The 14,678-nt window shown below is 35.8% G+C and overlaps 1 protein-coding gene across 1 annotated transcript in view; it reads left to right on the top strand.

Moving 5' to 3' along the window:
* Positions 1-5,097: 5,097 nt before the first annotated feature.
* The window catches only part of LOC131149305 (casein kinase 1-like protein HD16), a 31,139-nt gene continuing 21,558 nt past the window's right edge, over positions 5,098-14,678 (top strand). The window contains exons 1-11 of the mRNA XM_058099647.1: positions 5,098-5,727; positions 6,339-6,467; positions 6,612-6,685; positions 6,793-6,862; positions 6,943-6,998; positions 12,502-12,573; positions 12,682-12,776; positions 12,874-12,940; positions 13,028-13,157; positions 13,247-13,465; positions 13,564-13,706. Of these exons, the coding sequence (XP_057955630.1) occupies positions 5,344-5,727; positions 6,339-6,467; positions 6,612-6,685; positions 6,793-6,862; positions 6,943-6,998; positions 12,502-12,573; positions 12,682-12,776; positions 12,874-12,940; positions 13,028-13,157; positions 13,247-13,465; positions 13,564-13,706 (1,439 nt within the window). The 5' untranslated portion in view covers positions 5,098-5,343. The remainder of the gene's footprint in view (positions 5,728-6,338; positions 6,468-6,611; positions 6,686-6,792; positions 6,863-6,942; positions 6,999-12,501; positions 12,574-12,681; positions 12,777-12,873; positions 12,941-13,027; positions 13,158-13,246; positions 13,466-13,563; positions 13,707-14,678) is intronic.

Raw genomic sequence — 14,678 nt, 5'->3', positions numbered from 1 at the left:
GGGTAATCTCACTAGCTCAACGGCGGCCCTGACCCGCCAGTCTCTCAGGAGCTCCTGAAAAATTAATTAAGTTTGGGGATGAGACACTTCTCTGTAAGGGAAAATAAACTAAATACAGCTGTGTGGCAACATGAATATTTAATGCATTTGTATGTATAAAGTACATTTCATAATTCTATAAACATAATCATATCGTACTGTGTAAACATATATTTTCACATCTATTAACAAATCATATCATACATAAAATCATCTGTTATAACTGTAGTACTGAAAACAAACCCAGGATGACTAGCTAGCTGGTGTCATGTATTACCCCCCATGACGGGTTGTGCAGCCCGAAGGCGGGACCCGACAATGGCTGGCCGACCACTGCCGAATCAAATATGTCTGTAAGTACGATGAGCCCGCCACACCCTGGTCCGGACTGCCAGGTGGACGTCCACACTCTACTGAAAGCCACATCGACTATCCATCTCCCATCCCCTCGTGGGACGGTAGCACTAATAAGGCCTCGTGCCAAAATGAACCCATAGCTACGGTACCGAGCTCCTGGTCTGAACTAAACTAACATCCTGGTTGTGAAAACATATAATACATGATCATACGTAACATCATTACGGCCTCGTGCCGAAAACATAGATACGGCCTCGCGCCGAAATCATACATATGGCCTCGCGCCAAAATCATAGTAAATATGGCCTCGCGCCAAAAACATAGATACGGTCTCGTGCCGATAACATAAATATATGGCCTCGCGCCAAAATCGTTTCAGGTATATATATACTGAAAATACAACATTTATCACATAATCGTCAAAACCATCACAACATAACTCATATTTTCATAATAGCTGAAATCATGCTTTGTTCGTAAAATCTTTCACATCATAATACATTTCACACAAAATAATATTCATGCCACACATATGCTGTTAAAAGTCATACTTCATATTCTAAAATCTTGAATTACTTACATCTTATACATACATATACATTTTAATCATCATAGCAGTATTTTCCCAATCGTACATTTTATTCGTAATACATAATATAACATATGCTTTTCTAAAAATAAATTTAGAAATAATCAATAATAATTTGTATGAAAAATTACTGCTTTAGTTTATTCCCTTACCTGACTATTGAGAAATTCCTTAGGACCCAAAATTTCACGCCCTTGGCGCCCGAAATATAATTCCTGCAATTTACAGTTTCCCCCGATTAATTAATTTATTTCTCCACAATAATACTCATCTAGCTTCCCTAGGCTCCAAATACCTCAAATTAATATTTAAACTATTATTTAATATCCCTACTTAATTTTTTCAAATTTTGCCTGCGGGTCCCAAAATTACACCCGCGGCGCTCACCCGAGCCCTAAATTTCAAAAATCCTATTTCAGTCGCAGATGCTTAATATTTTAGCATTTCTAAATTAATGCTAATTAATTAAAAATAAGCCCCTTAATAATCGCTGCACCCCAAATTTGGAGTTTTGGCCCGACACCCCCATGAGAATTCCGTCCCACTAGACTTGTAGAGAATCATCCCTAGATTCTCGTGGTGGTGTCCGTTCGTCAATTGGGCTTATATTTTACAAGAAATTAAAGAAAAAGGGGGAAATGGCTTACCCCAGGGAATATGCTTACGCCGCTCCTACCACCGATCCGCTCCGGTAGAAATGACGGCAACGGCGAATGGAGTCCAGTGGTATTTTCGGATTTTCGATCGGACGAAAATCCGTCACGAAATCGAGGATAGAGGGAGAGAGAATGAGAGGAGAGAGAGAGAGTTCAGAGAGTTACAGAGAAAGAAAAGAAAAGAAAAGAAAAGAAAAGAATGAAGAAGAAGAAAGGTGGGGGGGGCGTGAATCCAATTTGAGAAGTCACCTGAAGCTTAATAATATATTTTATTAATAAAATAAAAATAAATTTTAATTAATTATTTTTTTTTCTTTTTCTTTTAAAATCTGATTAATTAATTAATTAATTAATAATTTTTTTTAATTAATTAATTTTTTTTTAATTTTTAAATTTTTTATTTTTTGGAAATCAATCCGCTAATCTTTTATATATCTTTTTGGGAGTTTTACAGATCCATTATAGCAGATTTGAAGAGAACTTTCTTAAGAGTGTCGTGGCAGCCTCGGATCGTCGAACCGATGAGAATCTAGCCCGAAATCCTAAAGAGACGGGTAGAGGACGAAAATGTAGTGAGAGAAAAATGATATTTTCCAGTTTCTGCGTTGAAATATGGATTTAGGGCTATTTATACACCTGCACTCATTGACGAGCCACTTCACTTCATCAATGAGTCCACGAAGGAATTTTCGTCGACGATGCTTACTCCTCGTCGACAAAATTAAGAACTGAGATATAGCCTTTCGGTATCTTCTTGTCGACGAGACACATGTCCCCGTCGACGATCCTAATAAGCCACTACCTGCTGTGACCCCCTTTATAATTACCTTTTCCTCCTTTATTGTTTAATCATTATAATTTCTTCGAGTCTCTACACACACACACACACACACACACACACACACACACACACATATATATATATATATAATAACTGGAAAAATTTCCCTCGATGGATAGTTGAAAGTCATGATTTAACCCCTCATGACAGGGTTGTGTGGCCTGCAAGTGGGACCTATCACTAGCTGCCCGACCAAGATAAGTTAACTGAACTTCGAAAGTTAGATCGGCCTCCTCAACCTCAATTGATGGGGAGTCCGTACAAAACATAGGCACGATCGACTGCTGAAAATCCACATACTATTTGAGTTATGTGATTGCACTCTGAACTGAAAATAGTTACGGTACCGTGCTCTTTTGACTGAATCTGGTATATGAGGGTCTAATACTATATATGTAGCTGATATTTCTATATTACTGTTTACCATGATTTTGAAATAACCATAACACTGTAAAACTGATATGAAAATCTGAAAAACTGACTGAATATTTAATATTTGTATATCTGAATATCTGTTTGAATATCTGAGTATCTGGGTGTCATGGTTCTGAAATCATGGTATTTTGAAAATGCTGAAAATATATGTTTTTGTACGTATACTGTAAATCATGGTATCTTGGAAATTCTATAAATCATGTTTCTGAATATTCTTTAAAATTTCTATCTATATGTATACTGAAAATTCATCATTTTATAGAATATATATATTCCATGGTATTTTTTACTAATATACTGTAAAACATGGTATTTGTGAACTGTATAAATACTGTACCAATCTGTTACGAGCTCATGTCACACAATTAAATAATTAGATTCACATGCTCCCAAATCTGTATTTTCTGTTATACTAATATTCTATGATCTGAATAATAATTTGGTAAAACATATAATTTTTACTGATAACTATACTAAAATTTCTTAGCATAGAATATTTCCCTTACTTGATTATCTGAGTACTAAATGCTATTTACAATCTCACGCGTGCGGCGTTCATAATTTCAACATCCTGAGATAACACACGTATAATTTCCCAATCAAACAACTGAATTCACCTAAATAATTATCACATACATATTCTCCCCAAATCCATATATGCATAATTAATAGACTATAATCCATGTATCATTTTACCTGGGTTCCTAAAATATCACCCACTGGGGTCCACAGAACACCCTATTCCTGAAAATGTAATATCCTGATTTTACTTTACAAAATTCCAGTATATTCTCATATAATACAAAATTTAGGCTCAAATAAACTTGGTAACAATACCCAAATAATCTATTGACCCTGGTTTTGGGATGATTCCCAAACTTTTCAAGTCAACATTTTGCTCCGGTTATGCTGTAAAGAATCTCCCCAGGATTACCGTGGTAGCTTCTAATTGTCGAACCGAGGAGAGACAGAGCCGGAAACTTAGAGAGAAGTGAGAGAAACCGTGTAGAGAGAGAGAAAAAAAAAACTGATAAAATAAAATTTTCTCGCTGAAAATCTATTTTGGGATATATATAGAGTGCTGTCCACGTGGCCTCGTTGACGAGCCGCGTTTCCTCGCTAACGAATCCAGGCAATAGTCTCGTTGACGAACGCCTTCTCCTCGTCGATGAGATTTAGGCCCTAAAAATGGCAATCTCGGTAACTTCTCGTCGACGAGACACGCGTCTCCGTCAACGAGCCCAAGAGCCCTGCTCGTCGACGAGCTCTTCTACACTCGTTGACGAGACCTTGCTGAAATCCCTTCTCTCTATTTATTTTATTATTTAATTATTATAATTTTTCGGGTCTCTACAGAAAGTGAATTTCTCGAACTCGATATAATTTAGTGTAAGTGCAAAATATCCTCATAATTTTTAGATAATTAACTTCCTAATTAAATTGCAATTTTTTTTTGCCATCTTCTTTATAATTGATTTGATTTTTTGAATGCTCTAAACACTTTTATAATCACCTCGTAATTATTTTATATCTTCCTAAAAGATCTCTCATCAAATGAGAAAATATATTTTTTAATTCCTATTTGTTTTTTTGTGTTTTAAAAATTAAAAAAAAAAGAAATTGAGGAGCATGCATGTGAGAAATTTCTAGGGTATTTTTTTATAGGTATTTATGGATTGTTTGATCGTGTTTGTGTGAAAAAATATGACGCATAACATGTATCATAATTAAATAAGTATTAAAAATGATAATAATTTTTTAAATTCTAAAAGTTAAAGCAAAAAATGTTTTTTATTAAATAGTTATAAAAATACTAATCACCTCATAATCATCATTTGCAACTTAGATATTTTTTATAAAAGATAAGCTAATTAATTTGTGTCATAAAAAGTTTTTTGACACGTTGAGGATAAACTAAAAAATATTTAAGATTAAATAAAGCTCGACTTTTTGTCCAATTTCTATGAAAATATTTCATAAATAAATTTAAAATCATAAAACATTAATTTTTTTAAATTTTTTAAAATTAAGACAAAAAAATATACCTTTTCTAAATGTCAATATGTCAAATTCTAAATGTTCATATATATGATATTATGAATAAATATTTTTTTGTTATTTAAAAATTTATTTAATTACTATTTCAAAATTAAATATATGAGCTACGGACAAGTGCACGTGTGGAAAAATAGCTAATTATTTTATAACGGAAACATCGCCGATTTCATGTCCTCCTTTTCGCTCTCTCTCTCTCTCTACGTTCCCCATTTCATTTTCGACAGTGTACGCGAACGAACCCTAGAACATCTTCAACAACATACATACCTCAAAAGCCGAAAATTCATCAATGATTGGGGTTCTAGAGATTAGTTGAGGACGATAATGGTCCAATCGGGAGGATACTGGGTTAATTGCATGGGCGAAGGATGCCGGAGCTGCGCAGAGGAGTACGCCGAGGTCGTGCTCCGGTAGACCAGCGCCGGAATCCTGTGATATCGGAGCATTTGGTCGGAAACTACATACGCACTCGCGCGGCAGCGGCGAAGGAAGCTGCGAAAGCAAAGGCGGCGGAGGCAGTCGAGGAGGGTAGGCCGCGGACGAGATTGGCGGCGAAGAAAGAGAAGGAGCCGCAAGTAATCGTCATATCAGAGAGGAACAGCGATTCGGATCGAGAGCAATCTAGGAAGCTCGAGGACGCAGAGGTAGAACGAATTGTCGTTGGGACGATGGGTGATGATAGTGGTGGGTTGAGCGCTAACAAAGTTACCGGGCAGGAGGAAGAAGGTAGCACCGCGCCTTTTCCTGAAAGGGTGAGCATGCATATTCTTTTTTTTGCAATTTCGATTGATTGGAAAAGTTTTGACCATTTAATGTCTATTATTGTTTGAGGATTTCTTTGCGTGTACATGCATTGATGATCTATTGGGTTGAAAATATTTCAATTATATCCGTTGCTTGTATTTAAAACATTCAATGAATGGCGGGATACATATATGGTCTCATTTCTCCGATGGAATTCCATTTGCATGTTGGCTTGGTGTATAATTGGAAGTATTTTGGCTATACTATATACTTTTAATTAATATCTTGTTCTTATAGCACTCTGTTTCAGGTACTCTGTTGAATCAATGTACCAAGTTCTATAGTTTGGTTATTTGTGACTGTTGGTCTTCATTACTAACGTAGGAATTAACAGTGAGTTCGGATGGAGTTCAGGATTTGGATTTGTATGAAATTCTGCAAAACTCAACATGATATTGTATGATACTCAGTCTAAATCTGCACAATCCCAAATCCTGGGCTTGAGATCCATTCTCCCAAGCACAAGCTAAGCAAGTTCACATGTATTATGATAGTGTGATAATATTTTGTTATTTCCTGTTGTCATGATTGTAGCTCTGATGTTGGTTTGTTTTGATAGGTTCAAGTAGGAGGGTCACCTCTCTACAAGGTTGAGAGGAAGTTGGGAAAAGGTGGGTTTGGTCAGGTATTTGTTGGTCGTCGTGTTTCTGGTGGCAATGACCGTACAACAGGACCTGGAGCTATGGAGGTATATCTATAAAGTCTTTGAATATCTAGGGTGTTATATCTGTCCATTGGGTTTCCCTCTATTATTTTCAAGCATCCTTCCAATTTGCGTATTTATTAGATGCCTCAGAAGAGACATGTTATTTCAAGTTTGTGTTTTTATTAGGTGGCCTTGAAATTTGAGCACAGGAACAGCAAAGGCTGTAACTATGGTCCTCCATATGAGTGGCAAGTGTACAAGTATGTATGAGAATTTTATTGGATAGTGGAATTGTTTTAGTAATAAGTGGCTGTTCTTATTTGTCTAACTCCTTCTTCTTCTTCTTGATTTTTTTTTGGTTTTGCAGCACTCTAGGTGGTAGTCACGGAGTGCCTAGAGTGCACTATAAAGGAAAACAAGGAGACTATTATGTAATGGTAGGATTCACTTGGCTTCATCCTCTTTTATTTTTATTGTGAGATTGAGAATATTGGTTGACTTTTGTTTGTGTCTGCAGGTCATGGACATGTTAGGTCCTAGCCTATGGGATGTATGGAATTCTTCAGGACAGTCGTGAGTATCCCACTTTTTATAACCAATATATATATGTGTGTGTGTGTGTGTGTGCGCTTTTTGAATACCCAGTTTTTATTTATTTATTGTTTTCTTTTTGGGAAACTTGATAATTGTGAAGAACAACAATAGAAGCACAGTTATTCAAGTGAATTTTCTTTTATGAACAAAAACCATTTAGAATGAGAAGCTTTATTTATTTATTTATTTTTCTGAATCAGTTTCTAAAATGGTGGACAATATAGAATGCAAAAAAGAAAACTTTAAGAGATTAGAAGAAGTTTTGAGAAAGTCAAATTTAGATGTCTTTGGAGATATAAGGGTTAAGAAGTCTAGAATTATGGAGATCTTGATTTGTTGGATATAAAAAAGGGAGGGGGGGGGGAGGGCTTTTGGATGTTGAGGTTGCTAAGCATGTTATTTTGAAGAATTAGGTGGAGGATCTAATTCTTTAGCAAATTAGGAGTTGGAGGCAAAACCTAAGTTTAAATGGGTTAGGGAGGGTGGTTGTAATTCTAAGTTCTTCATAGATTGGCTAATGGGAAGTTGAGAGCAATTTGATTAGAGAATTGGAATTGAGGGAGTGGGAGGTTATGTGAGCAAGGTTGATTGCCAAAGTTCTCCGTCTCTCTCTCTCTATTGATAAAGATTATTTTCACCTTATGGTTGAGGGTTTGGTCAGTAATCTCATTTCTAATGTCCAAGTAGCTTGGTTGGAGAGATCTTTTGTGGAGGAGGAGGAGGAGGAGGTTAGTGCTCTAGGTCTGGATGGATTTAATAAGGCTTTCTTCTCCAAGATTGTTGGGATGTGGTTGAGGGTGGATCCGGTCAACTTTTTTAATGAGTTTTAATGCGAATGGGTTCTTGGGAATGGTATTAATTCAATGTTTATCACTTTGGTGCCAATTAATGCTTTTTTTTTGTCTCATCACTTTATTACTAGTGTGTGCAAGATCATTGCAAAGTTTCTTGTAGATAGGTTCAGTGACACTATTTCTAAAGCTCAAATTGTTTTTGTTGGGGATGGACAATAGTTGCTATTTTAGTAGCTAATGAGGTGGCGGAGGATGTTTGCTGAAGGAAAGAGAAGGGGATCGGATTTAAACTGGATTTTTGAGAAGGAAAACGGTCACGTTAGTTGGAATTTTTTGGATGATATTTTTCTTGACAAGGGTTTTGACTAGAGGTGGTGGTCTTGGACGAGTGGGTGTTTATCTAATGTGTCTTTCTTAGGTGAAATTTTTTGGAGAACCCAAGTCGTGGTTTAGGGCCTTGGGGGGTGTTAGGCAAGGGGATCCACTTTCTCCCTTCTTGTTGTAGATGCTTTAGCAGGTTGGTAGATGGAGAGGGTCTTGAGAGGGTTTGAGGTGGGTAGTGAAGGAATGGTAGTGTCTCATTTACAGTCTGCGACTCTGCGGGGTGAAACTATTTTCTTTCTAGCTAATCATGAAGTCTTTCTTGAATGTTCTTTCTATTCTTTAGATTCTTGAGCAGACCTCTAGGTTAAAAATTCATTTGGAGAAGATTGGGATGGGGGCTATTTTAGGGCTTTGGAATTGGTTGCTTTGGCTGTGTGGTAGTATAGATTGGCCTTTTACCTATTTAGGTTTCCTTTTGGTAATAATTGTAGCACTGTAATATTTTGATGTTGGCTAAGGTGGCTAGATGTTTGGATGGGTGGAGAGGTGCTTTATTTATTTTACATGGTTGTATCACCCTTGTTTAAGTTTGTAAACAAGGTTGTTCCTCTCTCTCTCTTTTATTCCTCTTTATTGCTTATCCATTTTTAGAATTCCTGTTGGGGTAGCTAATGGAATTGAGAAAATAATGAGGATTTTCTTTGTCAAGGATAGGGAAGAAGAGGGATCATTTGGTTAGTTGGACTGGTTATAATGTAATACACATATTTTCACTGGAAAGGGGTTGAATTTATCTTTATTTTGGGACACAGTACAATTTTTGGCTTCCCTTTGGGCTTTTGCAGCAGGTGTTTTAAGGAAACTTGTTTTTTGAATCTCCGTTGGGACTGGCAGGCTTTATTATCTTTGTGATGTGAGATGGAAAGCCAAACATTGTACTCTGTCCCAAAATAAAGAAAACTTGTTTTAAGGAAACTTGTTTTTTGAATCTCCGTTGGGACTGGCAGGCTTTATTGTCTTTGTGATGTGAGATGGGAAATGGGTAATTGGATGGAAGTCTTTGACCAAAATTTGAGACCATCTTCAAAGAACAGGGTCAACGGATTGTTGGGTCCTGTTCTTGAATGGGTTTTCTTTATTGTAGTAAGCTTATGTGTATTTTTTAGGGCTTTGTTTATAATAGATGTGTTTTTTTTTTTAAATTTCATTTGTAATTTCATGCATCTTTAGTCATTTATATGTAATATCTCGTAATTTAGGAATTGTAATAAAATAAATTCCCATGATTTGCAAAAAATATTGCTCAGAACGTGCATATATGATGACTGGGTGGTATGTAGACTCTGTGGCAAAGCATAGAAATAGCACAAGTAATTTTAGTATCATTCAAAATCATTTAAATATTCAAATAAAATAATAATAGTGATAAGCCCATGCAGTGCAAAGTTGGATGTGCATATACATTTGTTTTATCTGCTCATTCATAAATAGGTATTTAAGTTCAAATTCACAATATGATGAACCTGAATTCAATTTTTATATAGTTTATACTTTGTAGAGATTTGATTGGTCCCTTCCTTGGATCCCTTTTGGCTTGAGGCATGCACAGCGAAGCAAAACAGACAATAAAAAGGGTAGACTTGGGAAAAATGAGCAAAAGTTGATATGCTTGAATGAAAAACAAAGCCAAAGAGAGCATCGCTTGGTGGCACCAGGCCCAACTGTATTCAGTTTTAATATTAGTTTATCGATAGATTACAGATATTCAATAAATGAAAGGGGAAAATTTCACTGAGATCAACATTATTATGGCTATGCAACTGGCAATAATATGGGGATGGGAGCCTGGTATTTGAGAATTATTGATTAGGGAACAATTTGTGTGGGCCCACTACTTTTCTGGATCATCAATACTATCAATGGCGGTGCAAATCCCCAAGGATGGGCTTGGGGATTCTTTGTCTTCTATTCCTCTTCACTTTTTTTTTTTCTTTTCCTTTTTTATCTATTTACAGTACCAGCTAGTGTTGGTGGAAAATTAGAAAAATTGATGAGTGATTTTTAAAATTTTTTTTTTTATGTGGTTGGGTGTGGGAAGATGGTTCTAGGGATCATTATTGGTTGGGATGGAGTTTGTAAGCTGAAAAAGTGTGGTGGTTTGGACCTTTCAGGCCTCTGTAACCTGATACGTAAGAACATTGCCTTGGCGGGTTGTCTATTGCATTTTTCTTTGGAATCTGGATCCCTATGGTCTAAAATAATTCACAGTAAATTTGGAATCCAGCAGAATACATGGGATGCCAGAATCAGGATTAATGATACTCATGGAAGCTCCTGGGAGTTCATTTCTCAGATTTTGCAATTTTCTTTCCTTGGGTTATTGTCCATGCACATGATGGGGAGGAAGTGCGGTTTTGGGAGGATTTGTGGACTGGGCAGTTTTTTTTAGCTCTGCATTTCCTTGCCTTTATTTCCTATCAGATCGTCATAATGGTCCAGTTTGTAAAGTTATTCTTTTTGAGGGTACTATTGCCTCTGAGGGTTTTTATTTTAGAAGGAATTTGAGTGAGAGGGAAGGGGTGTTAGTTGCCTTTTCTCTGACTTCTCATACTGATTCTAGAGTTTGGGTTTTGGATGTGTAAAGTGAGTTTTCCTGTAACTCCTTTTTTTTTTTTTTTTTCTATTGTCTCACCCTTGATGTAAATCAGTCCCATTTTTCTTTGCCTTATTTGATTTGAAAGCCAAAACTCCACAGGGATTGTACCCACTGGTGTAGGCTCTTTGAAGCTCTGAATATATGGGTAAAAATAAGGATTATTTTTATGAAAAATATTAAAAATTATTGGTAATCAGGATTATTTGTATGAGAGGTTGAGAGCATTCAGCTAGTTTAAGGCTATAGTTTTTCTTGTTAAAAATTTCATTTATAGTGATACATAGATATTCTTTGCTCTTTGGTCTCCCATCAGGGTAATTTTTGTGAGAGTACCTCAACTCATACCAATGTGTTTGGAAGACTTCAATTGTTTGATTTTTTGGCTTCTTGGTGTGTGTGTGTGTGTGTGTGTGCCTTTTCTTTTTAAATTGAAGTTGTCAAAATTCATTAAAGGACCCAGAAGAAAGGCCAACCTTTGTACATATGATGTATGTGGAGATGGAGACTAAATACTTACTGTACTGGTCAACCTTTGGTCATGTGAGTTATGGTGGAGATGTAGACAAGATACTAACCCTAACATGGTGTTAGATTACCACTTTACCTAAAAGCTTAAGTTATTAGGTTGTGGACCAACAGCGTGTACAAAGCTTTAACTCTCCCCTGCACATGCAGCATGACAGCACATGGGGAGATAAATAACACCCATTACAGGCAACGCAATAATTTTTAAAATACCACATGAATAAACACGGGCAACAATACTAGAACCCAGGACTTCCTGATAACCAGCTCTGATACCATGTTAGATTACTACTTTATCTAAAAGTTTAAGCTATTAGATTATGGGTCAACAATGTATATCAAGCTTTAATATATAGTATTATCAATAAAATTTAAAAGGATAGACTAGGAAAAAAAGGAGCTGGACAAGTGGTATTCAACAGCGAATTTGAGCTTATGTATAGGAAGTTCTGCATCTTCAAAACATTTTTGGTTTCTCGTATTCCACACCTTCCATGTCAAACCTAAAGGCACTGCCCTCCAAAATGTTCTAGATTCGTTGACAAAATATTCCTAGAACTTTTTTTGAGTAACAGTATACTTGAGTTCACAGCATTAGTCTATGGGTACAGCTTTGACATTGTGTGATGAGGCCATATGCTGCAATATCTGAGTTATATTTGGCTGCAATGTTTCCTCCACATAAAATGACAATGACTTAGGTTTTTGAAACTACGATGAAATTTGTTTTCTTTTTCTCCTAATTTTGTTGTCATTTCTTTTCATTTATTTACTAATTTTTTCAGGTTAACTTAGTGATATATCTTCTTCTTCTTCTTTTAAGTATAGTTGAGAAAAAAAATCTCCAACATCTTCCAATGGTTTATGACAGATCATTCACTTGTTGGTGTTTTTTTTCTCATAATTTTAGGTTTATGATATATCTAAATAATAAGTGGATGGCATTACAAGCTATTTGCTGTTAGTGGTGCCTTTTTCTTGCCCTGCACTTATAAGCTTAGTATATGAGATGCTTTTTCAACTCCTACATTTGATGCATCATATCAGAGAGTTTTTCCTTATTCTCTCCCTTCCCCCAAACAAAGAAAGCATATTTTGTGCTCTATTTTTTTTTGAATATGTTATTCTCCTTGCATTTTTCTCACCTTTTTTATTTTTTTTATTTTTTGCATTCTGTTTGCAGGATGTCCTCAGAAATGGTAGCTTGTATTGCAGTAGAGTCTTTATCAATCCTAGAGAAGATGCATTCAAGAGGGTATGTTGTGGTATTTCCTGTTTTTGAATCTATTTACAAGATATAGGTATTTCTTATTTTATTATTCAATTGTTGCTTGTTTCATTTCATATGACTGCTTGATTTTAGTTACGTGCATGGAGATGTAAAGCCAGAGAACTTTTTACTTGGTCAGCCAATGACAGCACAGGAGAAGAAGTTGTTTCTGGTTGACCTTGGATTAGGTGAAAATCTCATGCTACTATATCTCTTTATTTAATATCTTTAAAATTTTATTTCCTTTTTTTTTTTTTGGCTTTTGTCATAAAACTTGATTTTCAGCAACAAAGTGGAAAGACTCTTCTAATGGGCAGCATGTTGACTACGACCAACGCCCTGATATGTTTAGGTGAAGGCCATGTTCTCAGGATTCATTTCACGAATTTACTCTTTCCTTCCATCTATCACATAGCATTTTACCTTTTATTTTGTCCAGAGGAACTGTTAGATATGCTAGCGTTCATGCTCACTTGGGAAGAACTGCTAGTAGGAGAGATGATTTAGAATCTCTTGCATATACACTTATCTTTCTTCATCGAGGCCGGCTACCCTGGCAAGGATTTCAGGTATAATTGTGTTTATAATCTATTCAAGACCTTTTTGCTTGTGCAATAACAAATATTCAACTTCTACGCATTCATTTACTTTTTGCTAGGGTGATAACAAATCCTTTCTAGTTTGCAAGAAAAAGATGGCAACATCCCCTGAAATGCTGTGCTGTTTCTGCCCTGCACCCCTCAAACAATTTCTTGAGATTGTGGTGAACATGAAATTTGACGAAGCACCCAATTATTCCAAGCTAATTTCTCTGTTTGAGGGATTGATTGGTCCAAATCCAGCTATACGGCCAATAAACACTGATGGAGCTCAAAAGGTAGTGCTGTTTATAACTGAAAATTTTAACTTGAATTTCTCTTTCTAGGATGCTCATTAGGGATGTGTAATTATTATTATTTACATAATCAATGCTAGATTATCTATCAAGTTGGCCAAAAGCGGGGCAGGTTGAATATTGATGAAGATGATGACGGGCAACAGAAGAAGAAGGTTCGATTAGGGGTTCCTGCTACGCAGTGGATTACAGTCTACAATGCTAGGCCACCAATGAAACAGAGGTATAACTGTTTCGAATAATTTCTATTGTCTTTCTCCCTCCAATAAAATGCGTGATTCAGTTTTTTGATGCATATATAAATGTATGGGTAGTAGGGAAAGTTATTCTTTAGCATTCATGTGTGCATGCATGCTTATTTTTTCTTTATCCTTTCTTGTGGAATTTGAATTTTTTATTGTTAACCACATGGCTTGAACTATGAAGATGTTTTTTTTCTTTGGCCATCATTTTTAACGTTAATATTTTGGCAAGTTCATAAATAAAGGGAGTGAGGAGTGATTCTGAACCTTCTGCTGATCTTTTTTTTGGGTGGATTAGGCATTTATGAATCTATTATATGAGTTTTTAGAAAGATGCCAGGCCAATGCTTGTTGAAGTAGGTTTGAAACTCTGCCATCAGAACATTGTTTTGCAAGAAGGCATGAAGAGCTGATAAATCTTGGTTGGTCTCGTTCTCTGGCACTTGTAAAACGATTTAGAAGGTTTTATTGGTGGTTTACAAATTAATAAAATGATTTTTGGCCCTGGACTAAAATGTTTCAAACCACTCCATGAGCTTGTAGTGGGACATATATGGTGCTTGTTGAAGGCAGCTCCTTAATGGCATTTGGTGGCATGCTTATGAATTTAATGCTAATGAACCAGAGATATCTGTTAGGTTGAGAAATCAGTACAGCCAAAAGAAAAAAGGTTAGAAATCCAGTGATAAATTTTCTGAGTCAATGCCCTTGCAGGAGTAGGGTTTAAAAATTGTTTTTTCTGTCTATTAGAGGTCCTTGGATGATTGTGTTCTTTATTCGTTACTTATCTATTCTATATTATATAGAAGTCCAGATATGCTAAGGGTTTAGCACATTTGTTAGGCAAAAAGATCCTTATTTTTGAAGATAACTTATGAAAAATTAATTTTATATGGACCCACTTTAAGTGCACCATACAATTTAAAAAAATCTCCTAATTTTCAAAAAATTTT

This window comes from Malania oleifera, chromosome 2 (assembly GCF_029873635.1).
Source record: "Malania oleifera isolate guangnan ecotype guangnan chromosome 2, ASM2987363v1, whole genome shotgun sequence".
In the NCBI taxonomy this organism is placed as follows: domain Eukaryota; kingdom Viridiplantae; phylum Streptophyta; class Magnoliopsida; order Santalales; family Ximeniaceae; genus Malania; species Malania oleifera.
Note: the sequence above shows the minus strand (reverse complement) of the source record. Positions and strands in the feature narration are given on the sequence as shown.